The sequence below is a fragment of the Ochotona curzoniae genome, unplaced genomic scaffold (genome assembly GCF_017591425.1).
Source record: "Ochotona curzoniae isolate NIBS_2020 unplaced genomic scaffold, NIBS_Ocur_1.0 contig_1976, whole genome shotgun sequence".
In the NCBI taxonomy this organism is placed as follows: Eukaryota; Metazoa; Chordata; class Mammalia; order Lagomorpha; family Ochotonidae; genus Ochotona; species Ochotona curzoniae.
The window spans coordinates 1,922,894-1,947,344 of NW_024465279.1; the positions used below are offsets into that span (position 1 = coordinate 1,922,894).

The 24,451-nt window shown below is 49.0% G+C and overlaps 3 protein-coding genes across 6 annotated transcripts in view; 2 read left to right on the forward strand and 1 right to left on the reverse strand.

Annotated features, from left to right (window-relative positions):
• PLEKHA2 (pleckstrin homology domain containing A2) overlaps window positions 1-4,285 on the forward strand; it is a 79,719-nt gene extending 75,434 nt beyond the window's left edge. For all 4 annotated transcript variants that reach the window (XM_040970473.1, XM_040970456.1, XM_040970446.1 and 1 more), the window contains exon 12: window positions 269-4,285. In XM_040970473.1, the coding sequence (XP_040826407.1) occupies window positions 269-634 (366 nt within the window). In that variant the 3' untranslated portion in view covers window positions 635-4,285. The remainder of the gene's footprint in view (window positions 1-268) is intronic.
• A 92-nt stretch (window positions 4,286-4,377) lies between these two features.
• On the forward strand, window positions 4,378-16,093 carry HTRA4 (HtrA serine peptidase 4). The gene is made up of 9 exons (XM_040970432.1): window positions 4,378-5,102; window positions 5,201-5,300; window positions 6,349-6,553; window positions 8,268-8,462; window positions 9,227-9,259; window positions 10,878-10,992; window positions 11,309-11,366; window positions 11,689-11,784; window positions 15,804-16,093. Exons 1-9 carry the CDS (start codon window positions 4,628-4,630, stop codon window positions 15,967-15,969), a joined length of 1,443 nt encoding a protein of 480 aa, XP_040826366.1. The 5' UTR covers window positions 4,378-4,627; the 3' UTR covers window positions 15,970-16,093.
• A 2,006-nt stretch (window positions 16,094-18,099) lies between these two features.
• TM2D2 (TM2 domain containing 2) lies at window positions 18,100-24,388 on the reverse strand. Its single transcript, XM_040970486.1, has 4 exons — window positions 24,100-24,388; window positions 23,391-23,478; window positions 19,697-19,812; window positions 18,100-18,789 (listed from the first exon to the last, which is right to left on the reverse strand). Exons 1-4 carry the CDS (start codon window positions 24,324-24,326, stop codon window positions 18,576-18,578), a joined length of 645 nt encoding a protein of 214 aa, XP_040826420.1. The 5' UTR covers window positions 24,327-24,388; the 3' UTR covers window positions 18,100-18,575.
• Between the last annotated feature and the right edge of the window lie 63 nt (window positions 24,389-24,451).

The window sequence follows — 24,451 nt, forward strand, 5'->3', positions numbered from 1 at the left end:
TGTACTTAGTGATGTGGGCATCTGGCCCGGACGGGCACTTGAAGACTCAGGTGTTTGATTTATTTTTCTGCTTCTGCTCCTTTGGAAACACATTTTTTCTTCTGGTTGTTGGAGGAGGTGAAGCAGGGTTTTCTGATGTGCCAGGCAGACTGTGACCCACGGGGCATGCGTGAGCCCAAGATGGGGGTGGTCCTGGGCTGGGACTTGGGGGCTGACACTGTTGGGAGAAGTCCTGACTTTGCCTTTTTCTTCCCGTCTGGTCCTGTAGGAATTATCCTTTTCCAGATCCATTTCTTTGACACGACCTGGAAGTTCCAGCCTTTCGGGTGGCGTCAACTCCGTTTTGGGCAGACGGCCACCCGTGGAAGAAAAGAAAACCCTCTGCAAAGCTCCCTCGGTAGCCGCCTCCTGGCAGCCCTGGACACCTGTGCCCCAGGCCACGGAAAAGATGCTGCCCACCGAAGAGACCCTGGGGGATCCGTTGTTCTTGCCTCGACTGGGCAGCGGAGAGAGCAGCACCGCTGGGGCGTTGTCCGGCTCCCGGATGAGGCACAGATCGGAGCCCCAGCACCCCAAGGAGAAACCTTTCGTGTTCAACCTTGACGATGAGAATATTCGGACCTCGGATGTGTGATGCAGCCTAGAGGGAGGGAGGACGGGAGGGAAGGATGTCTGGAGAGAAGGCGGCTGTGTCTCAGCTTCCCTGCCTTGTTGGAGGGGTGACCAGAGGCCTGGGTGGCACCTGTATTCCTGTGGATGCTTCTGGGAAGGGCTCATCTAACTGGCTTTTTTTTTTTTTTTTATTTCACTCTTTGTAATATTGATGCAGTGTATTTAAGTTGGGAAAGGTCACTGGGCTGGACCTGTAGGCTCCTCACTGGAGAGCAGGGTGCCCTTTGTTGAACTCCTCCGAGGGTTGGGAGGCGGTTCCTTTCCAGAGGCCCATGGGAGTTCAGGTGCACCTCTAAGCCAGTTTTTTTTTTTTTTTCTTTTGCCTTGTGCCATGTTTTAGTTTATCCAGTCCAGGCGGAGAACCATAGGTTAGTTCCTCGGTGTTAGCCCATTCCTGTATATGGATTGAGGCTTGTGCATTGGAGGGTGATAGGCAGGGAGGCGATGGGAGCCCCAAGCCTCAGCATCGTCGGGATGCACTGTGAGAGGTGCTGTGAAAATTTGGGGGCTGGACATCAGATCCTGGGGAAGAGATGGGGACCTCTTGGAGGGTGAGGGGAGTAACTTCATCCCAGTGCGGCAGCCAGCTTCGGAAACTATGTTCGTCTCCTCTAGATGCCCTCTGTCTAAAATGCTCTAAATGTATACTACAGACCTACCAACCCAGTTTCTGTGTCTGGTTCAGCAGTGTTAAATGTTACTGAGAACCGAATTTCCATGACATAGTGTTATCAGGGACGGGTGGCAGGTTGGAGAACCTGTGAAGTGTGTGATGGATGGATCTCGGTTTTGGGGTTTCACATCAGCTTTAAAGCAGGTGCTTGGAAGGGGGCATTACAGTTCATGCAGCTAAGCTTCATCATTCACGTTTCCCAGGCAGCAGAAAAGTCCCATTTTGGCAAAGATCAGTTACCTTGAACCCATGCCACATGCTGCTTCTTGCATTGACCAAGATTGGCATAATGTCAAGTGCAGTGTTTTGTAGGCCCTGGCTGATGTACTGTTTTTCTTTCTATTATTGGAGAGGCAAAAGGAGAGAGAGGAACAAGACATTTACTTTCCAAATGCCCACAACGACCAGAGCTGGGTGGCCCTGGTAGAAGTTGGGAGCTGTGAGTACCCAAGTGGGTAGCAGGGACTGGGCTGCTTGAGCCGTGACTGCTGCCACCCAGGGTGTGTTAGCACAAAGCTGGAATCGGAAACACAGCCAGGACATGAACGCAGCCGGGCACTCTTAACCCGTAGGTCAAATGCCTGCTTTCTCTTTTATTCCTTGTGTTGCTCTTTGGATGAATCCTGGTGTGCACGCATGATCAAACCCCGTGATGTGACGAGGGTTCCCTGCACTTAACGGGAGCGAGGCAGAGGTAGTCCTGAGACATCTGTGTGTTGAGTGAAGTAGGAACTGGGCGTAGAATCACTGACTTAGAAGCCATAAGTCTCTAGCTAGGGACATTCCAGGTAGAAGAGCAGAGGAAAGTTGGGTTTCCTTTTAAGTGCAACACCTTTTGTTCTTCCATTTTTTCCCATGTCTCTGGGAGAATCTGTCTAGCCGGCATAGCTGATGAGATGCTAATGCGAACTTCCTAGGAGCTCCCCAGTACACACCGAACACAGCCCATTTCTGTAACTTTGAGCAGCTAGATCATTCAATGTTATGTTAGTGTTTAGAGGGAGGAGACTAAGATAGATATTTTTCTCTAAGTAAATCCCCTTTCTCCTGTGTCTCTATCTGATGCATGGAAGAATTGTTTGATGAGAAGAATCCCTGGTGCCTAAGGAGAAACATTTGTGTCTCAGGAAGTGCAGTTTCCCTGTAGTCTGAGTCCCACTAAGAAACTGGTCCAGCCATGTCCCTTACTAACATAAAGTTTGATCTTTTGGTCCTGGCCTAAAAGAAAGAAATTCACCACTGCATCTCTTTAGCTTTCTCTCCCCCCACTCTCTTCCTTTCTATACACTTAAGTACTTTTTGTTCTCATATCCTGGCTTAGGAACGGCCCAGACTCGACATCATGTTCTGGGTAGGCTGACTTCCAGAGGCCATTCTGAGTTCCTCAAATTCCTTATTTCTAACTTCACTGTAACATTTTCCTAAAGAAACTTCTTCAGCTGCCCAAAGAAAAAGTACGTCACTTAACATGGAACTAATGGAGAAACGTAAAGAGCTTCAGAGATGTCCTTAAACATTCCCCAACTAATGGCAAAGATGTCACGTTTTCATTGCGTAACTCTACCCATGTCTGTCTTGTTGAAACTGTCTGCTAGATTGCTAGTCTTAAATACAGTGGCTGTTGTGAAGTGGCAGCATTCCTAATCAGTAAGATCTATTTTAAGAGTGTGTGTGAAACATATTTGCAGTCCAGATTGTATTGTCTTGATAAAGGGAAAACAAGGACTCTCACTGTCAAATACTTGGGAAGTTCAAGTTACAACATTGTCAGTCTTCCAATATAAAAAGTACGATGAGCTCTGCAGTCTCATTTCCAAATCTCATTTCAATTTTCATTTCTCATTTCATGTCCCTCTTTCTTACCTGCTGGGTGATTTCACACTATGACCTTCTAATTGTGAGCCAAAGACGGTGCACGCATGACCAAAGCATTTAGTGTTGAAATGTCTAAAATAGAACCAAATAGGGGGAAAAAAATAGAGTGAGGGTGCAGGATAAGCTGTGGGCAATAGGCTTTGGAATAAGTGAATTGTAGAAAGAAGGTAACTGTTTTGTTTGTGGGTTGAAAGCCTTCTCTGAGTTGGGCTGGCCCTTAGAAGGCTTTTGATGTGATCTTGACCTTGTTTGCAACAGTATTTCAGACGCTATGCTCACCCCTCCACTGTTCCTGCAAGCTCTGAAGGGCTTGCTTGCTCTTGGCCAGTGGCTTGGTGAAAACGGTTTGGCCCTTTGCGTTTTGTAAGCTATCATAATATACACATAGGTGTATATTAGGTCCAAATGATGGACTTCCACGTTTGGTTTTGAGTTGAATGCTGGGCTCCGGTGAGAAAGAAAGTAGATTTAAGATCTAGCTTCTTCGTTTACTTGAAGCAAACTTTTCCCCTCTCTTTTTTTGAACCTAAGCATGCTCGGACACCAGCCCCAAAGTCCCTATCAATAAAGAGAATTGGTAGTTTAGCAGATTGGTTTTCGGGCGTCAACCAGTTCAACCAGCATATGGGGTAACAGCATTTTGGAAAGTGAGTTTCCCACGTCAGCTTCAGGAGCTGTGAGCATGACTGGCGTGGACGAGGTTCCTGCGTCTCTTCTAGAAGCATCTCCCACCCTTGCTTTTCTGCCCCCAGGGTCCCCGTTTGTCTCTGTTCCTTCCTGCAGCAGTTAGTCATTTCTGCTAAGCGGAGTGCAGACAGAGCGACACGTTTGGCAGCAGCACTCTGCACCCTTGTTCCCTCCAGTCCGGGATGTGTGGCTGGACTGTGTTTTGAACTAGTTCTGTGTGTTTGAGCTGTGAAACGCACTCGGCTGTAAGCGCGGCTGGGCTGTGTGCAGACTGTGCCTGCTTCTCATTTTATGTGATCTCTTCATTGGTATGTAACACAAGAATAATTTTCTAAAACTGTTTTGTTGCTTGTTTTGTAATAAAACCATGGGAAATGACTGAGGAGCTGTCAACCGTTTGCCCCACACTGACCTTCTGGCCGTGGGTGGATCACTTTTTTCCTTAGTCTGCCCCTGTTGTTTTTTATGGCTCAGACCAGTCCCGGGACTGGGGACTGCCTGGAGGGGAGAAGGGAGGAGGGACAGGCCTGGTCCCTGGGCGGCTGGACGCTGGTGCCACCGCTGGGGTGTGTTTCTGCAGAGGTCTGCCAAGGTCTGTCCCTTAAAGCCTGGGGACTGGCGGAGGTGACGTCCCAGCCCAGAGAAAGTATTGCTCACTTCATTTCGGGGCCAGAGTGAAGTAACTGGAACAGGGGGAAGCAGACAGCCAAGGGGAGCAGCATGACCAGACCTCAGCGGCTGCCGGCTGAGCTCGGCTCTTGCCTCTGGCTGTGGTTGCTGCTGCTGCTGTCCCCTGAGCCTACCCCAAAGGTCGAGGCGAGAAGGTCCAGGCCCTTGCTTCCGTGCCCCGCAGTCTGCGAGCCGATGCGCTGCCCGCCGCTGCCCACCTGCTCCGCGGGGATGCCCCCAGTGCTGGACCGCTGTCGCTGCTGCCGCGTCTGCGCCGGGGCGGAGGGCGAAGCTTGCGGCGGGCTGCGGGGCCGGCCGTGCGCCCCAGGGCTGCAGTGCCACCTGAAGCCGGTCAGAGGCAGCTGGCTCGGCACCTGCGACTGTCCGGAGGAGGATGCGGCCGTGTGCGGCAGCGACGGGCGTACCTACCCCAGCCTGTGCGCACTCCGTGCTGAGAACCGTGCCGCGCGCCTTCGAGGCGCACTCCCGGCGGTGCCCATACAGAAGGGTGGCTGCGGGGACCCAGGTGAGCCTGGCACGTCACCTCATTCGCGGTGGGAGAGAGAATGTGTTTGTGGGCAAAGACACCCGACAGGGCCGTAAGCACCAAACGTTGCTTCCTAGGAACCAGAAGCACAGGCCAGCTCCGGAGCAAGTACAACTTCATCGCCACCGTGGTGGAGAAGGTGGCGCCATCTGTGGTTCACTTGCAGCTGTTCCGCAGGTAAAGGCTTTGTTGGGAGGTCCAACCACACACCTAAATCCTAGAAGGCTGTCGAGGCTCAGAGAGGCTGAAACACCTGTTTCAAGGACATGTAGCCCAAGAGCAGAGGAACAAGCAATCTGGTTTCCAAGTACTAACTAGGGGCATGACGCATGAGCAGAAATTCTTGGGGCTTCTTTCTCCTCTGGCAAAACTTAAGGCCCGAGGGCGGTGGGTGGGGAGGCTTTCTCTGGGCGTCCTGTTTGGTGTGCAAGGACACTCAGTCCCCGAAGGTGCAGGGTTGTCCTACTAGACCAGTGAGGAGTCAGGACTAGGTAACTTTGATGGTTTCCTGACATGGGTCCTGGATACTGTGGCTTCCTAGGCCTGCTTTTTTTTTTTTTTTTTTAATTTATTTGTTTTATTGGGAAGTCAGATATACAGAGAGAAGGAGAGACAGAGAGGAAGATCTTCCGTCTGATGATTCACTCCCCAAGTGACCACAGTGGCTGGAGCTGAGCCGATCCGAAGCCAGGAGCTTCTTCCAGGTCTCCCACACGGGTGCAGGGTCCCAAGGCTTTGGGCTGTCCTCGACTGCTTTCCCAGGCCACAAGCAGGGAGCTGGATGGGAAGTGGGGCCGCCGGGATTAGAACTGGCGCCCATATGGCGAGGACTTAAGCTGCTAGGCCACAATGTGTGTGTGTGGGGGGGAGGTCCTAGGCCTGTTTTTGTCTGAAGTATTTGCATGGGGATTAACTTCTTTGTAGCCTAGGACCCACAGGGCTGCCACGTGTACCAACAGAGGCCAGGACCTCCTAGAAAAGGGCAGTTGGAACCAACTGTCTATCATGTTGGCAGGACATGGGCCGGGTATGTTGTCTGTGCCCAAACCATGGAGGAAATATAAGCACTGATGGGCAGAAGAATGTTCCAGGCAACTGAGTGTGTGTGTGAGTGTGTGTGTGTGTGTGTGTGTGTGTGTGTTTAGTCCCTGTGAGGTTCCCATGATTCCCAGAGCTGCACTGGGTGTCACTGCTCCTTGCTCATGCGGTTCTCTTGTGGGGACAGGTCACCTCTGACCGGCAAGGACATCCCCTCATCCAGCGGCTCTGGTTTCATAGTGTCTGAGGATGGGCTCATTGTCACCAACGCTCACGTCCTTACCAACCAGCAGCGCATCCGGGTGGAGCTGCAGAACGGGGCCCAGTATGAGGCCGCCATCAAGGACATTGACCACAGATTGGATCTTGCATTGATTAAGATTGAACCTGATGTGAGTATTTGAAGTCTAAGAATTAGAAGAATTACAGTCTGCGTAGGGCAAGATATTTTTTCCATGTATGTGCCGATATTTCCTTTCTTCACTCCTGCACCACGGCTTTCCTAGGTAGCGTAAAAAGGACTTTAAAAAGTTGGTGGAAAAAACTAAATAAAAGGTGATTTTGATGCCAAAGCAATTTGAAATCCATGTGTAGTTTCTGTTTCAGAATTTGCAATTTCCACAAACTTTTTGAAGATTCAGACCTATCTGAAGGTTTTTTTTACCCCCTAGATTCTGTTTTCTACTCCGTGCTGTGTTTATTTGCAACCATGGCAACCTGGAGTTGCCTAATAATTTCAGTTACTGCCCAGCAGTCAACCCCTTCCCCAACCTTTTTGTTTCTTTGTTTTTCCCTCCTGTAATTCCTTCTTCAACAGACACAGCCTCTGGGAAAATCATTTCTGTACTTGCCTGAGCTTATCAGAAATGACTGCCATGAGCTGAAATGTTTTGGTATCCTTGCCTCACCTGTACCCTAGCAGCATTAGTTAACCTGCAGATGGTACATGCATAGCTTTCTGGAAAGGCAGATTCCAATCCATTCAGCTCCCTGCCTTGGAAACTGCACTTGATTGAGATCCCTGAAGGGTCCTGTGGAAGCTCTGCTTTTTGTTTGTGGCATGTTCATCTTGTAAACTTTTGAACTAGAATGGGGTTCCATGATGGCTGATGTCAATTCATCTTCGTCAGCTCCTTTGCTGGTGGTTTATGACTACTGATTTCTTTCAGCAGTGATTTTTAAAAGTTTTTTGGGCCTGGCGGCATGGCCTAGCGGCTAAAGTCCTCACCTTGAACGCTTCGGGATCCCATATGGGTGCCGGTTCTAATCCCGGCAGCCCCACTTCCCATCCAGCTCCCTGCTTGTGGCCTGGGAAAGCAGTCGAGGACGGCCCAAAGCCTTGGGAGCCTGCATCCTTGTGGGAGACCTGGAAGATGTTCCTGGTTCCCGGCTTCGGATTAGCATAGCATTGGCCGCTGCGCTCACTTGGGGAGTGAATCATCGGATGGAAGATCTTCCTCTCTGTCTCTCCTCTCTGCATATCTGACTTCCCAATAAATAAATAAATCTTTAAAAAATTATTTTTTATTGGAAAGTCAGATATACAGAGAGGAGGAGAGACAGAGAGGAAGATCTTCCGTCTGATGATTTACACCCCAAGTGAGTGCAACTGCTGGAGCTGCGCCGATCTGAAGCCAAAAGCTAGGAACCTCCTCCAGGTCTCCCACACCGGTGCTCTGCCGATCCGAAGCCAGGATCCAGGAACTTCCTCCAGGTCTCCCACACGGGTGCAGGGTCCCAAGGCTTTGGGGCCATTCTCGACTGCTCTCCCAAGCCATAAGCAGGGAGCTAGACGGGAAGTGGAGCTGCCGGGATTAGAACCAGCGGCCATATGGGATTTCGGCATGCTCAAGGCGAGCGCCCTAGGTGCTAGGCTACCACAGTGATTTAAGATCTCAGAGATCACCCTGATTTTCAACAAGCGAGGCTTTGCAGTCTGATGTGAGGCAACTGTGGAACCTGCATGGATGGGAGCATCGTAGACAGTACATGCTAAAACCAGAGCAGTGCTGTGACACATACGTGATGCACCCAGACCAGCCAGTTCTGCCTGGATGTGTCCCTCACCTAACCTGTCCTCCTTGTCCCTCTTTGCCCCATGCGCAGACTGACCTTCCTGTATTGCTGCTGGGAAGGTCATCGGACCTGCGGGCTGGAGAGTTCGTGGTGGCCTTGGGAAGCCCATTTTCTCTGCAGGACACAGTGACCGCGGGGATTGTCAGCACCACGCAGCGAGGGGGCAGAGAGCTAGGGCTGAAGGATTCAGACATGGACTATATCCAGACCGATGCCATCATTAACGTGAGTCATCAGGAGGCCTGTCCTCAGCCCATGAGACACGGGCAGCACAGCGAGACACAAACATCGACAACAGCCTCTTTTCCTTTTGGCTCCCTGGGGTGTCCAGGGTTCAGTTAGACTGCCAGGGGAAGACTGGAATGCCGCCGATTCATTTTTAAAAAATATTTACTTATTTATTTGAAAGGCAGAGTCAGAGAGAGGGAAGGGCAGATAGAGAGAGAGAGAAAAAGAGGCATCTTCCATCTGCTGGCTCACTCTGCAAACTACAGTGGCTGGAACTGGGCCAGTCTGAAGCCAGGAAGCAGGGGTGGGTGCAGGGACCATCTTGCACTGCTCTCCCAGGCACATTAGCAGGCAGCTGCACGGGAAGTGGCGAGGTTGGGACTTGAAGCACAGCTCATGCAGGGTGCACTGGTGGCTTTCCCTGCTTTGCCACAGTGCCAACTCCCAAATAGTGCGTATTCTGATATCAGGCTGTTGGATAGGATGGGTGGGCATCAGGATGCTGGGTGGACTCTGAGGGTCTGTGCTAGGAGCCCATGTTGCTGTTGGTCATCACAGGTGGCTGCCCTCTGTTGTGCCCACACTGACCACAGTGCCGGTCATGAGAGGGGTGCAATTTCCCCTGCTCTCGGGCCATAAGAGGCTTCCAGAGCTTGCTAAAGCTAGCCCTGTTTGGAAACTCTGTGTAGAGAACAATAAGAAGACATATTCACTGCCTTGACTGATGCTTGTATTTATTTTTTTTCAAATTCTGTCTTCAGCACGGGAATTCTGGGGGTCCTCTGGTGAACTTGGTGAGTGGCCACGCTCTTGCTGCTTCGTGTTTCTTTCTAACCATCAAAGGCTTTTTACCGAATGGCATAGTGCAGCTGTGGCATGCTGCGCTTGCACGGAGGGTTGTAGAATGGTATGCTTCCATCCTTGGGTCTTGAGAACAAAGTTAGGAGAAATCCAAGGTCTAGTGTGGCTGTATCCTCCTGAAGTGTGGTCTCACACGAGTGACAGTACCTGGTTACTGGCTCGCTGGTTACACGTTTTCCCTTTCAATATCCTTTCTGTTTTCTTTGGAGAGTAACCCAACGGTCTGGATATTAAACTCAGATTTAGGCCAAATGACCAGCTGTGCTGTGTCTATATACCCCCAAGTCCCTGCTGCTGCTGTGTCATGCAACAATGCTGATTCCATAATGGAGACGCTCCATGGCTTCCTGGGGCTCACCTTGACCCACTGAGAGCAGAAGAGCTGCAGCCAGAACTCATTGCCTTGTTCCATATTTTGTCTTCAGTTTTGTTTGCTTTTGGTGGCAAGGGTAGGGTTTCCAGTTGCTCAGATATAAGCCAGTGCAATGCCCTTGGACACCCAGCCTAGCTCCTGCTTCCCAGGCCCATCTGAGCTGATTGGTCTGACTCTTCTTTAAATCTTGTGTTTGCTTATTTATTTATTTGAAAGGCAGGGAGCTCGAGACAGAGAGATAGCTCCCATCCACTGGTTCTCTTCCCAGACACCCTCAATGGTTGGGGCTGGGGTCAGGTTAAAGCTAGAAACTGGCATTTCCACCCCAGTCTTCCATGGGAATGGAAAGGACTCGAGGTTTTGAGCTGTCACCTACTGCCTCCCAGGTGCATTTTGGCAGAAAGCTAGCATTGGATCCTATATGGGATATGGTGTCTCAGGTGACTTAAACGGCTGTGCCAAACGCTCACTCCATTTACCTTGAAGAGCATGCAGTATATATGAAAGAATTGAGTGCCCTGTATTTATAACATTGTAGATTTTTGTGCTCATCTTTCTTTTTTGACACAATGAAGTAGAGCAGACATAAAATATAGAATTTTAGGCTCTTTAGACATACTGAGTTAGAATCTGTATTTGAAAAGCTGTCTTTTCCATTGCCAAGCAAAGGCTAGCAGATGCCGAAGCGTGATACTGGGAAAGTAAGTTCTGCTTTCCATTTTGAGCTTAGCTGACCTTAGTTGCCTAACATCGGTTTTTCTAATTCTTCTGAGTGGCTTCCTTGAAGTATTGCTGAAAATCCAGCAGCTAGGTCATCTTTTGCACGCTGGTTTCTAGGTTTGTTAGAGTCATGAAAAGGCAAATCCTCCTTATGTTTTTATTTGTATCAAATGACGCCCTTGTAAAGTATCAATGTAACTTTCTAAGAGAAAACCATGAACTCAAGATGAAAAAAAAAAAAAACAAAAAAAAACCTTTTCAGCTGGCTTGACTCCTTGACCTCGGAAGAACAGAGAACTTTGCCCAAGTGCAGCTCTGCTCTGCTGCCACAAAACTTGCATTGCTGTCTGCAGGGTACCTCTCTCTAAGGGACTAACATCACCCCTTCCTGTGTGTGCTGCGGTTGGCACTGTTCAGCTTGCGCAACTCCCATTGCATGAGGTCTCTTCCCTCTCCAGGATGGTGATGTAATTGGCATCAATACACTGAAGGTGACCGCGGGCATCTCCTTTGCGATTCCCTCAGATCGCATCAGGCAGTTCTTGGCAGACTACCACGAGCGCCAGTTGAAAGGTAAAGGGTGCTGGGAGGGTTTTGGTCCCTTCTTGCGTGTGTTTCAGGATGCTGCTCAGAGTGGATCTGGTGGCCAAACTGAGCATGGACTGTCTGCAGCAGTATTTGCACTGAACCAGAGTGAAAAGAGACCCAAGGGCTGGAGGCTTGGAGCTGGGTTGGGAGAGATGTGAGTGGGTGCCCTGAGGGTTTTTCCGAGGCATGTATTTCACAGTGCACCAAGAGGAAAGAGTGTCTCTAAGTCTGATGTCTTTGAAGTTTTCCTAAAAGGAAGGAGGCTTTGTGGTTAGTAACACATTGTAATTTTCTTTCACAGGAAAGGCTTTTTCACAGAAGAAATACCTGGGTCTTCGAATGCTGCCCCTCACCCTGAAGTAAGCATGTGTTCCATCCATGGGGGCCAAAGCCATGGCTGGACAGTGTTAAGCTAAAGCGATGGAGACCAGGGGTCCTGTTTGCCAGGGGCCCTGGGACTGCCTTGGCCTGCACATGATGCCTCTCACTGCAGCTGCGTTCAATTTTGTCCAGGGATCCAAAGCTGTGGCACAGAGGATCCACCTGCACTGGGGGAGGGTGACTGTGAGTGCCTCGATGCCGTGTTGACGTTACCTGGAACCTGGAGCAGGACAGTTGCAGGCTTTGGCTGGGGCTCAGGGGCCACGCTATCCTCCTTGCTTATCTTCTTGCTTCTTGCAGCCTCCTCCAGGAAATGAAAAGGCAGGATCCGGACTTTCCTGATGTGAGTTCTGGGGTTTTTGTCTATGAAGTGATTCAAGGAACTGCTGCAGAAAGGTGAGAAGCGTGGGCTCAGCTTCCTTCGTTCCTTCTAGACCTGTGTAGGGGGGCATGTGGGTGGGATCTAGATTTGTTCTGCCCATTAGGGTGGCCACTGAATATGTGTGAACACTTTGAATGAATTCTAAGTTGTATTTAATTTTGATTAATCTAAAAAATCCAGAAGCACTTTAAAAAAATTTAAAGTTTTTTATTTGATATGCAGGAAGGCAGAGAGAGGGACAGATAGAGAGAACACCCACCCTCTTGATGAACTTCCCGGAGGCCTGAAATGGCTGAGTCAGGCTGGGTTGAAACTGGGATATGGAAATTCAGTCCAGGTCTCCCCCATGGGTGGTAGGGGTCCAAGCACCTGGGCCATCTGCTGCTGCTTTCCGAGGCTCACTAGCTGGGCTTTGCCTTGTAAGTGGAGCCTGTATATGGTGTTGGCGTCGCAGCTGGCAGTGTAACCCACTACACCACAGTACTGGCCCCCATAATACACATGTGTTCATTAACTTTCTGAAGACCCCTTGTATTTTTGTGGAGGGGGTTTGGTTCTGTGTCTTTCAACAAAACCTCAAGATAAGAGTGAACAGTCTAAGTTTTACTTATCTTCGCTAGGATTTTCCAAGTCTGCCCTTTAAATAGTAAGAGTTACTATTTTGGCTGTTTAAAAGTCTCCGTTGCTAATCATTATTAACAATTAATTTTTTTAAATGTTATTTATTTTAAAGGCATAATTAAAATCACTCCTCAATGGCCCCAATAAGCAGGGCTTGGTCAGGCTGAAGCTTCTTCCAGGTCTCTCACAAGGGGTGCCAGGGGCCCAGGCACTTGGGCCATCCTCCACTGCCTTCCCCGCCACCTTAGCAGGAAGCAGGATTGAAAACAGAGCAGCCAGGGTTTGAACGGGATCACATGTAGGACGCTGCTGTTACAGGAGATGGCTGAACTCTAGGCAGATCCTGAAGTTAATTATTAAAAGTCTATAATTATTTAGATAGTGCATGACTTAACTAAGGTCAAATAGTTAACGGTTATTAAGAATGGGAAGAATACAAGGTGCTCCTAGGTTTTGTACATATGTCAGGTTTTTTCAAACACTTTTTTCTTTTCTGTGTAATGAAGCAAAAGTTAGGACACTGTGAAAAGAAGGTTCTTGAGCTGATTTGCTTTTGGTTTAAAGCATGCAATCAATACCAGCTACTGACAGAACAGGTGGATTATCCTACAACCATTCCGCCAAGTCTTTTTCTTGTGTTTCTGTATGTCCTTGTCACTATTTTTTGCTTAGTTTCCAAGAGCTGAGTAATGTGCTTTGGTTTTGTCAACATTTCTACTAGGGTAAAGAAGTCGTAGAGTGGGGGCTGGTATTGTGGGGTGCTTGTGATACCGGCATTCCATATGGGCACTGGTTCGAGTCCCGGCGGCCCTGCTTATAATCTAGCGCCTTGCTGGTATACCTCAGAAAGCAGGGAGCTAGAAGGTGGCTGAAGTGTTCGGGCCCCTGCGCCCATGTAGGAAACCTGGAAGAAGCTCCTGGCTTCAACCTGGCTCTCCTCGGGCCATTGTAGACCTTTGGAGCGTGAACCAGAGATGAAGATCTCTCCCTCTTCTTCTCTGGAACTCGGCCTTTCAAACGAATAAATCGAATAAATCAATTTTAACAAATAGAACCCATAGAGTAATGGCTGTTTAGCATAGCTACATGCTAAGTAGGGCTTGTCACAGACTTTTCTGCCCATTCCCACATTCTTATTTTTCACTTCTGGTTCAAGGCCAGGGCTCTTTTCAGTCCTGGCATTGGCTTCAATTGGAGCTTGTTAGAAATACAGAATCGCAGGCCCAACCTTCAGTACACTAAGTTGAATCTACCAGTTTAACAAGATCCACAGGAGATTCATATAAAGCTTAAAATGTGAGAGAATTACTGCTCAAAGTAACTGACTCTTAGAAATTCAGTTTCTGGGCCTGGCATGGTAGCCTAGCAGCTAAAGTTCTTGGGCACCGGTTTTAATCCTGGCAGCCCCACTTCCCATCCAGCTCCCTGCTTGTGGCCTGGGAAAGCAGTTAAGGATGGCCCAAAGCCTTGGGACCCTGCACTCTCATGGGAGAGCTGGAGGAAGTTCCTGGCTCCTGGCTTTGGATTGGCTCAGCTCCAGCCGTTGCGGACGCTTGGGGCGTGAATCATCCGATGGAAGATCTTCCTCTCTGTCTTTCCTCCTCTCTGAATATCTACATTTCCAACAAAAATAAATAAATAAATCTTTTTAAAAAGTGCTCACATCAGCCAGGGTTGGCCCAGTTGAAGCCAGGAGCCAGGAACTCCATCGGGTCTCCCATGTAGGTAGTTGGAACCCAAGTACTTCTATCACCACTGCCTCTCAGGTGCGCTAGCAGGGAGCTGGATGGGAAAGGGAGCAGGCAGGACTCCTGTGGGTATCCCAGGCCCTGGTGTAGCTGGCTGTGCCGCAGCACTCACTTTTCTGCCTCTTTTCAAGATCTACACATTCTTTTTTTTTTTAAAGATTTATTTTTATTGGAAAGTCAGATATACAGTATACAGATATACAATCCTCGACGGCTTTCCCAGGCCACAAGCAGGGAGCTGGATGGGAAGTGGGGCTGCTGGGATTAGAACTGGTGCCCAAATGGGATCCCAGCATGTGCAAGGTGAGGACTTTAACTGCTGAGCTACTGCACTGGGCCCTGATCCATGCATTCTTGAAAAAATTTATTTGAATGGTAGAGTAATGGTGTTGAGGATGGGTAGACCTTCTAGCACTAAAGCCAGGCACATGGAACTCCATCTAGGTCTCCCACCCGGTGGCTGTGGCCCAGCTCCTCGGGCCATTTTCTGCTGCCTTCCCCGAAGCATTAGCAGGGAGCTGGATGTGAAGTGGACTCAAGCTGGTGCCCTGACATGGGGTGCCTGGGGTGGCTTAAATGTCTGTGCCACACGCTGCTGGCTGCAAACTCCATCAGTCCTGGTAATCCTTCCACAGTCATCCTTCCTCAAGTTTCTGATTTCTCTCAGCTGGCGTCTCCCAAAGTCATTTTTTTTTTTTTAAGATTTTATTTTTATTGGAAAAGTGGATATACAGAGAGGAGAGACAGAGACAGATCTTCCATCCGATGATTCACTCCTCAGGCGGCCGCAACGGCTGGAGCTGAGCCAATCCGAAGCCAGGAGCTCTTCCAGGTCTCCCATGAGGGTGCAGGGTCCCAAAGCCTTGGGCCGTCCTCCACTGCTTTCCCGGGCCACTGGCAGGGAGCTGGATGGGAAGCGGGGCTGCCAGGATTAGAACTGGCGCCCATATGGGCTCCTGGGCGTTCAAGGCGAGGACCTTAACCACTGCGCCATCACGCTGGGCCCCCAAAGTCATTTCTTGATGCTCCCCCTCCATCCTATTTCCATCTTGAAGACCAAGGAGAGTATAGCTCTGTATTTATTGCGGGGTTTTATATTTGAGCTGGTTCTTGTTGATAGAAAATTTCTTCTATGGGAAGAGAAGATTATGGAATGCATGCAATTGCAATTATGGGGCAGAGGAAGCTAGAAGCAGAGCTTTAGGAAGTTGGAAGTGTTGATGGCCTTGTGACTGACTGGGAGCAGGGCTGCCATGTGCTTCTGAGCATGTACTCCAGGTCCACAAGCAAAGGAAGCAAAGTGAGGGGAAATGTGTTGCTCGGGCTTTGCATCTTTGCTGGCGTGTGCTTGCGGTAAACAGAGGCCAGATGTGAACACATGTTGAACGTCACACTGTTCAAAGCCAAGTCCAGTCCGTAGACTAGCGCACTTCTTACACGCGACTCGGCCGGCCGGGTGTTATTCCTATGAAGTGAGATGGCTGATTGTCCTTCCACACATCTGAGAAGAGCTCTTCTATTCAGAACATCAGCCGCTTTCTCTGGTTCCGTGGTTCAGGGCCTACGAAGGAGAAGTTCTTAAGAAAGGCGATGCCAGAATTTTAGATGGGAGTAAGTATGCCTTTCCCAAGTTTATGGACTTTTATTTTCCCTTCTCTCCCCAGCTCTGGGTTCAGAGACCACGACGTGATTGTCAGCATAAATGGGCAACCTGTTACTACCACCGCTGATGTCATCGACGCCGTGAAGGACAGCGAGTCCCTTGCCTTCGTCGTCCGCCGAGGACGTGAAACGTTGTTCCTGACGGTCATACCTGAAATAATCAATTAAGTCATCTTGCTTTAAAGAAAGCTTACTTTGCAAAAAAGCCAAAGTTATAATATCTGGTTTGTATTGAAGATGTGCCAAAGATGGCAAAGATCTCTTGAATAAAGAAAAACAGATGCTTTCCACACACCACACATGTTCAGGGATCATTAGCCTGGGGGTGCTGGTCTGGAGAAGCCTTATTAAGCCAAGTGCAGGAAGGATACGGTGCCAGGAAGTCTGGGGAACTGATGACATTTTATTAAAGATTGGAAACTGAAAAGAAAGAAAGAAGAAGAAAAAAAGCAACCAACCTTTACAGAGGGACTTTCCAGTGTTTCCGGTTTTAATAGCAGGCACAAACTAGATACAGCACAGACATATAGACAAGTGTTATCTATCCACCTTCCGTATTTAGAAAATCCACCAGAATCCGGGTGATCCAGTGCTGTTGCTGTTCGACTCAGTTCTTCAGGCTGTCACAGTTGGCCAGGCTCTGCGGCCAGCAATCATGGGCATCACTTTGATTGAAGCAGAATTGGGAGCTGTCACACAGGAGTAGCCCTGTGAGTCTACTTGAGGTCATGGTAACAGTGAACACAACTTCAGTCCCCAACAGCCTTTCCTGACCACTAAGCTTCTACATTCCTTTAGACTAGGAGTTTTTAACCCAACATCTTCCTGCCAACATCAGTACTTTGAATTCTTATTCGTTTCTTCTAAAGAAAACAACTTTTGATGGGGTTGATGAGTATCTTTGGAGAGATACAAAAGCAGCACGTGGGATGAGGCAAGACTTTGAACTTCAATTAGTATCTTATTTTGGAAGTTTTTAGTACCTGATATTTCTCAAAAGCGAGTTTAAAAAAAAAATATATGGTATCTTTGAGCCTCCTTAAATTCTATCCAAAATTTTACGTGTGTTTTACTGGGGAGAAGGTCTAGTCTCTTCATGTCAAAGAAAGACGCTGCCCTAGGGGCTGGCATCGTGGTATGGCGAAGCCACTACTTCTGAAGTTGGTGTTCCACACTGGAGTGCCACTTTGGTTAGAGGTCCAGCTTCCTGCTGACGTATATTGGGAGGTACTGGACGAAGGCCCATGTGCCTGAACCCCTGCCACCCATGTGGGAGACCTGGATGGAGTTCCTGGGTTGTTGAAGCCCTTTAAGGAGTGAAGCTTTTCTCTGTTGCTCTGCCTCTTGAATCAATCTTAACACAATACTGTCTTACTGTACAGACATTATGAATCAAGAGTCTACCAGTCCTTACTGTTATAAGCAAGATTAAGGCCTGTGTGGCACAAAACTTTCAAGACAGAACAAAATAACTATTTTTTTTTTTAAATAAAATTGTGCCTTTAATTATGGTAAGAACGCTGATGATGTAAATCTGGGAATGGCAGAGCAGAGACTTTCTGGAAAGTTGCTGCAAAATGAGAGAACACATCCAGGGAAAATACCGTTGATGCCTGTTCTTTAAGCCGATTATCCTAAAAGCAAACTGTGGGTAGTTTTACCTTGGTTTTTTCTACAATTTCAAAGTTAGTCCAAATAGCAGGCTCTTTGTGTGCCTTGCTCACAAGTCCCACCTTTATTTTTATATTTAACAGTCTTTCTTTTTTAACTTGAATGTGAAGTATGGGCAGAGTTCTTGAAAACGAATCACAATTGGTTTTATTTCCCTTTTATTCCTAGTGACCTGGGAATGCAAAAGCTTGCTTATGCCCTCTTTGTCGTGGTAGGTCCCTGTGAGAGCTGGGTGCCATGCTTATCCTGCCTGAACGTGTTCCGTGTTCCCTTGCCCCGTAACTGACATGCTAACTCTGCCCTGGTACTCGGGACTTTTTAAGGAGAAGTGTGCTCTTCCTTCACAGGGCATGATAAGCCTCACTGTATCTGAGTCAGCTGTGAAGAGGAGTTTTACAATGATATATATGTATATATTTTAAACCAGCCGACAGACAGCTTTGCTAAGGGGAATGGTTCAGCTTACACATGCGTGAAACAGTGTGGCTTTGAAACCATGGCCTGTACTGCCTCTGGAGCACAGGAATGGCGAGAAGGGGTTAGTCAGAGGGTGTCTCGTTCTGAATGCCTCATTCACAGCAACCCAAATACTGCGCTTCCCTCTCTATTACGGTATTCACACAAACGCCCAGGTTGGCCACGTTTATTTCTTTTCCACATAATTTAACAACTTTGGCATGTATGAACATCCACAGCCATTTCTTCTGCTGCTGAAGATGTTCACTGGCTACACTCCAAATCTCAGGGTTGCAAAAGGCAAGTGGAGCACGCCACTCACGGTGCTTGTGCTGGCGGCTCCATTTGCTCCCGACGGCGGCTGAAGACGGGGCCATGCGCTGGGCCAAACACGATGGAAGCCTTTTTGCAGCTCATGGTTTGGTCACTATCCTTTATATTTGGTACACGGGGAGAGAGGCTCAGATTAGATTGCCACAACACTGTTGATCACTTCTGAGCTCCACAGTTAAGATCTGGGCTGAAAATCCCAAGTCGAAAGAAGCCTTCTCCACCAATCCTGTCTCCTCCCGTGCAGCCGTGAGCCTGCAGAGGTGACTTCGGACGACAGCGTTCCCTGGTCCCCTGGGCTCTCCCAGTGGCTCCTCTCAGTAGACGGTGCACCAGTTGCTGCCATCACTTGGCATCAGTCCTCCCGTGATAAGCAAAATGAGGTCAACAAACCACCAGATGCCAAGTCCTCCCAGCGTCAACAGCTTCCCCACCGCTGTGCCGGTGTGCCCCAGACAGAAACGGTCCACTCCGAAACAGCCCAGGAAGAAGGAGTACAACAGCGTGGTGATGAAGTAGTGTCCCGTGTACCTGGATCGAGGGGACGAGAGGGAGGATGTTTTAGCAACAACTTTAAGACGCTCAAACCTAATGTGGCTGAGGAGTTTATGAGAAGGTCAGCCAGGTGTAATCACGAGAGGAGACCCAGGAGGAACTGGGGAAAAAGAAAAAGATAACTATAGTCCAGGCGTTAGAGGCAGGAAGCATGGCTCACTGAGTAAGGCCCTATGGAGAAGACACCGTGGTGCTTGGAAGCCGAGGGTCACTCACTGCCTTTGGTGGGCTTTCTTGTGGGCAAAGGGTGGGAGTGGGTGCAAGAATAGCTTCCATGGGCTCTGAGCTAAACACATGGGGCTGGTGTTGTGGCACAGGGGGTAAATGTGCCATTATCAAAGCCAACATCCCATATGAGTGCCAGTATGGGTCCTGTCTGCTCCACTTCTGATCCAGCCACCTGCTAATGTGGAAAGCAGCAGAGGATGGGCCAGGTGCTTGGGTCCCTGAATCCATGGGAAGGACCTGGAGGAAGCTCCTGGCTCCTGGCTCTGGCCTGGCTCAGCTCTGGCCATTGCGGCCATTTCAGCAGTGAATCAGCAGATGAAAGTATGTTTTGTTTCTTCATCTACCTCCCCTCCACTCTGAAATTCTGCCTTTCAAGTAAATAAATCTAAAAATAAATCCTCATTTTGGAGAGGAGTTCATTTTGGAGAGGGTTCCAGGTCCCCAGCCAGTAGGGAAAGAGACATCTAGAATTCACAACTTCTGGTCTCCTAGCCAATGTCTTCTCTACTATAACCACACTGGCTGTGCCAATACTTAATGCCCAGACATCATATTTAAACATTTAAAAGAAAAAAAGCCACATTGAAAGAAATCACAAGGAAAATGGGTTTATCCACACCCAAGTATCAACTGCCACGTTCAAAGTTGTACTTACTTTATACAAGGTTTATTTTCCCGTAAGAAGGTTCTGGGACTGGCACACTCAATTCCATCGAGGGCTCGGCACTGGACTGCAGTATGTTCCACGTCACTGTAGGCCTGACCGCCGAACTGTGGGTAACAGCCCAAACCACAACGAAAGCCAAAGTCACCAAAACAATGCATACAAAAACATATCTTCGTGTCACTAATAAAAGCTGCCTTGGGACTGGCTTTATTTGAACAAGGTTAGGGTAAAGCAGTGCTACAAAAATATGGAATTTAGTGACAAGCTTCAAATGATGGTTCCCCCCACGACTGGCTTCTCCGATTCTACATGGGTTAAGCACCCTGAATCTGACACCCAAAATCCAGAACTTCCTGAGCACTCCAATGTCGCAAGCATAAAGTTTCACACTACCCTCATGGGATAAGCTGCGGTCCAAATGCAGGTGCACTGAAAATATGATATAAGCATGGACTTAGGCTACAAGGTGCGTATGAGAAATAAAGGAATTTTACGTTTGGACTTTGGTCCTGACCCCAAGGTATGTCATATTCACAAAAAAACTCCAAAAACAGAAACAAAATCCAAATTCTGAAACGTTTTTGGACACAAGCATTTTGGATAATGAATAAGCAACCTGCAGTGTGTATATATATATCTATGTAGAAAATCAGGGTCCAGCGGCATGGCCTAGCGACTAAAGTCCTCACCTTGAACACCCCGGGATCCCATATGGGTGCTGGTTCTAATCCCAGCAGCTCCACTTCCCATCCAGCTTCCTGCTTGTGGCCTGGGAGAGCAGTCGAGGACGGCCCAAAGCCTTGGGACTCTGCACCTGTGTGGGAGACCCTGAAGAAGTTCCTGGATCCTGGCTTCGGATCGGCATAGCATCGGCCGTTGCTGCCACTTGGGGAGTGAATCATCGGATGGAAGATCTTCCTCTCTGTCTCTCCTCCTCTCTGTATATCTGACTTCCCAATAAATAAATAAAATCTTAAAAAAAAAAAATAAAAGAAAATCATTAATTTCATTAAATGCCCACAACAGCTAGGGTGAAGTCAGGTCAAAGGCAGGAGTTAGGAATTCCACTTGGGTCTCCCACATTGGTGGGAAAACACCCCGGTACTTAGGTCATCCTCAGCTGCTTTCCATGTGCATCATCATGAAGCTGAATCAGAAGTGGAGTAGGTAGGAGTTGAACTGGCATCCTGATACGGTACGTGCACAAAGATGAGACACAGATGCAGTGGCGGGGAGAGTGAGTGAGAGAGAAAATAAGACAGAGGTCTTTCACTGGTTGGCTCACTCCCCAAATGGCCACGATGCAAGGTTGAAGCCGGGAGCTTCATCCGGGTCTCCTGTGTGGATGGCAGGAGCCGCAAGTACTTGGGTCATCTCCCAGTGCTTTCTCAGGCCAGCTGCAGGAAGCCAGGTTAGAAATGGAGCAGCCATGACATGACCTGACATGTCCGTGGGATGCTGGCATTACAGCAGGTGGTTCTCCTCACTACACTGATTGGTGGCTTTAACTCGCTGTGCTGAAAATCCAGTCCTACTGTTTTCATAATTTAATAATGAAGGGGTAATTGCTATAAATCTACAGTACGTACATAGTTTAAATTTTGGCAACAAGTTTCAGAATTGAGGCTCTTGTATTTTGCTTGCCTCAATTCTTGCCGTGAAAACAGAGTAGTTTCCAACTGTTTTGTTGGAATGTTCTCCCAAAAGGATGGCTTTGTGAAATGAGGACGAAAGGGCAACTCCCTGGAACTCAGAATGCCCTGAATACTCAGTCCTTGAAAGCTTCTGGGTCCCGTGAGAGCCGGGTGCCAGGATAGGATCAGCTCAGTTTTCAATTAAACACCGGCAAAAGTGAGTAACCTTGCTCTAACGGTCACCAAGCTCTTATCACTAACGACCAATAAGGCAACATTCAGTTGTATCTGAAATGTTTCTTTACATGTGATTTTAGTAAGAGCTGCTTTTTTTTTTTTTTTTTTGTTCTTGCTGCTGTCAGGTTTATTTCTGTTTGTAAGATTTACATTTAATATAGGAAAGGTTTTTCCCCTAATTTGCCTCCTATCATCTGATTAAATCATGACAAGCATTATGCAGGATATAGGATGAATCCATGCTGGGCTGGAGATCTGCAAACTTTATTAGTTTCTTTCCTTTTTAAAAATTAGGATTAGGAGGGCCCGGCGCCGTGGCCTAGCGACTAAAGTCCTCACCTTGAACACCCCGGGATCCCATATGGGTGCCGGTTCTAATCCCAGAAGCTCCACTTCCCATCCTGCTCCCTGCTTGTGGCCAGAGAAAGCAGTCGAGGATGGCCCAAAGCTTTGGGACCCTGCACCTGTGTGGGAGACCCGGAAGAAGTTCCTGGATCCTGGCTTCGGATCGGCATAGCATCGGCCGTTGCTGCCACTTGGGGAGTGAATCATCGGATGGAAGATCTTCTTCTCTGTCTCTCCTCCTCTCTGTATATCTGACTTTCCAATAAAAATAAATAAATCTTTAAAAAAAAATTAGGATTAGGGCCTGGCGTGATAGCATAGTGGTTAAAGTCCTTGCCTTGCATGCCTGGGATCCCATATGGGTACCAGTTCTAATTCTGGCGGCCCCACTTCCCATCCAGTTCCCTGCCTGTGGCCTGGGAAGGCAGTTGAGGACGGCCCAAAGTCTTGGGACCCTGCACCTGCATGGGAGACTGGGAAGAGGCTCCTGGCTTGATTGGCTCAGCTCCAGCGGGGCAGCCACTTGGGGAGTGAACTATTGGACAGAAGATCTTCCTTTCTGTCTCTCCTCTCTGTATATCTGCCTTTCCAATAAAAATAAATAAATCTTTAAAAAACAGTCAGGATTAGGACTATTCCTAATGGACCCAAATGGCTTCTTTTCATGCCAGGAGGTCATTTTTACCCAAGGCGTCCCACGAATGTCTCACCCTCCTACAAAGGTGTGTACTCATGGACAGTTTCTAAGTCCATGGCTTGCCTGGTGGAAAGGCTGCAGACGGCGGCGCTGCGCCCTGCATGCATCACCAGCTCCGGAGAGCGCACAGCCTTCTGTTCTGTGCTTTGAGCAAAGTGTCTACCTTAGCAAGCCAGCCCAAGGGTTAACCCGGCAGATTCACACTTATAGAAGGACACTGTGACCCTAGGCCAGGGAGCACAGGATTACAACTGATAGGACAATATTTGTGTGAAAACTGGATGGATGCCATTTGTGTGACTGATTGGATGTCCCCTGTACAGCTGAATGGATACTTTTTGTATAACTGATTGGATATCATGAGAACAGCTGAGTGGACAGCAGGTGAACACTTGGTGGGATGTGCAACAAAAGCAGTTCCAAACAACAGTAGAGAAACTGTTGATGGGTTTTGTTGATAAGCTCAATACCTCCTCCCTTATCCTATATGACGCTAATAAACTTCAGCTTTCCACCATCAGTCAGAGTCCACAGTGACACACACCTGTCAATCTCAATGCAAGAAACCCACTGTCAGGTTGGTCTTTGCTTCTGGGTGGCTTTGGCATGGACAATGCTTCCCCAGAAAACCACGTCGTGCTCAACCGCTGACCCAGGCCAGCTGCAAACTTCCAGGAGCAGGTCACTTTCTACCCCTGCAGTGGCAGTTAACAGTAGCAAGCGTTTATACCAGAGCTGAGAGCTCGCAAGGACCACCAAACAAACTCACCTTGAGACAGCCATAACCGAGCTCCTGGGATGCGGTTACATTTCCCGAATGATCCACTGGGTCGTCACATTCTATAAACTCCTCGGGCCTGTAAATCAGGAAAGGGACAGTCAGCCCCATCTTTGCAAAGCGTTATTTACTCCAAGGCCCGGCAGCAACAAGGCCAAGAGGCGCTGTCCATCCAAGCCGAGCCCGGACAACTTCACCCAGAGAGACCCACTCTCGTGTTGGGGAAGAGAGGTGAGTCGCCCTGTCCTGTGGATGGATTTTACTTTTGCCACAGGTTCAACTTTCATCCCTACGCAAACGCCACCAGACCAACAGGCACAAACTGAAGCCAAGGGATTTGCAGTTCTGTTTGCATTTTCCAAATGCCCTTTCTTGTTAAAACAACAACAACAAACACACTTGTTAATAAAGTGGTTTAGGTTTGGCCAGGGCGAGGATATTGGTGGCTTTTTTTTTAAGTGCCTTGCAGACAGGAACTAGTGGTTCGGTCCACCAGCACCTTACTGTCCGTGCACTCTCTCGGTAACTGCGCCCCACTGCTCCTTCCCAGTTCGCGTCTTCCGGGACCCCCCAAAAAAGCACCTACCGCCCCCACAGAAAGGACTGTCACCGCCTGGGTGACAGGGTATCACCCCCAGGACGCCGTCTCTCCCCGTCCCCGCCTCCCGCCAGCGGCCCCCTACCCCTTCCCCCGCCTTACAGGTAGGAGCAAAGGATGACCGGAGACTGAGGGTCGCCATACTCCCAGCTCGCCGCCCCGCCGGGGCTCTCCGGGTGGGCGACAGCGGCGGCCGCGACTTCCGACTCGGCGGTGGCATTGTGCGAGTGGCTCCGAGAGACGCAATGCAGCAGCAGGAGGTTCCCCAGCAGCAAAGCGGCCTGGCCGCACAGCAGTAAGTAACTCACCGGGCAGCCTCCCAGCACCATCTTCCCAGGCCCAGCGGCGGAACCACGGCCAGGAGAGCCGGCCCGGGTGCCCTGTCTGCCAGGCCGCGGCGCAGCCTCGCTCCTCGCTGCCGAGCAGCCAATGGGCGCGCCCGGCGACGCCCCGC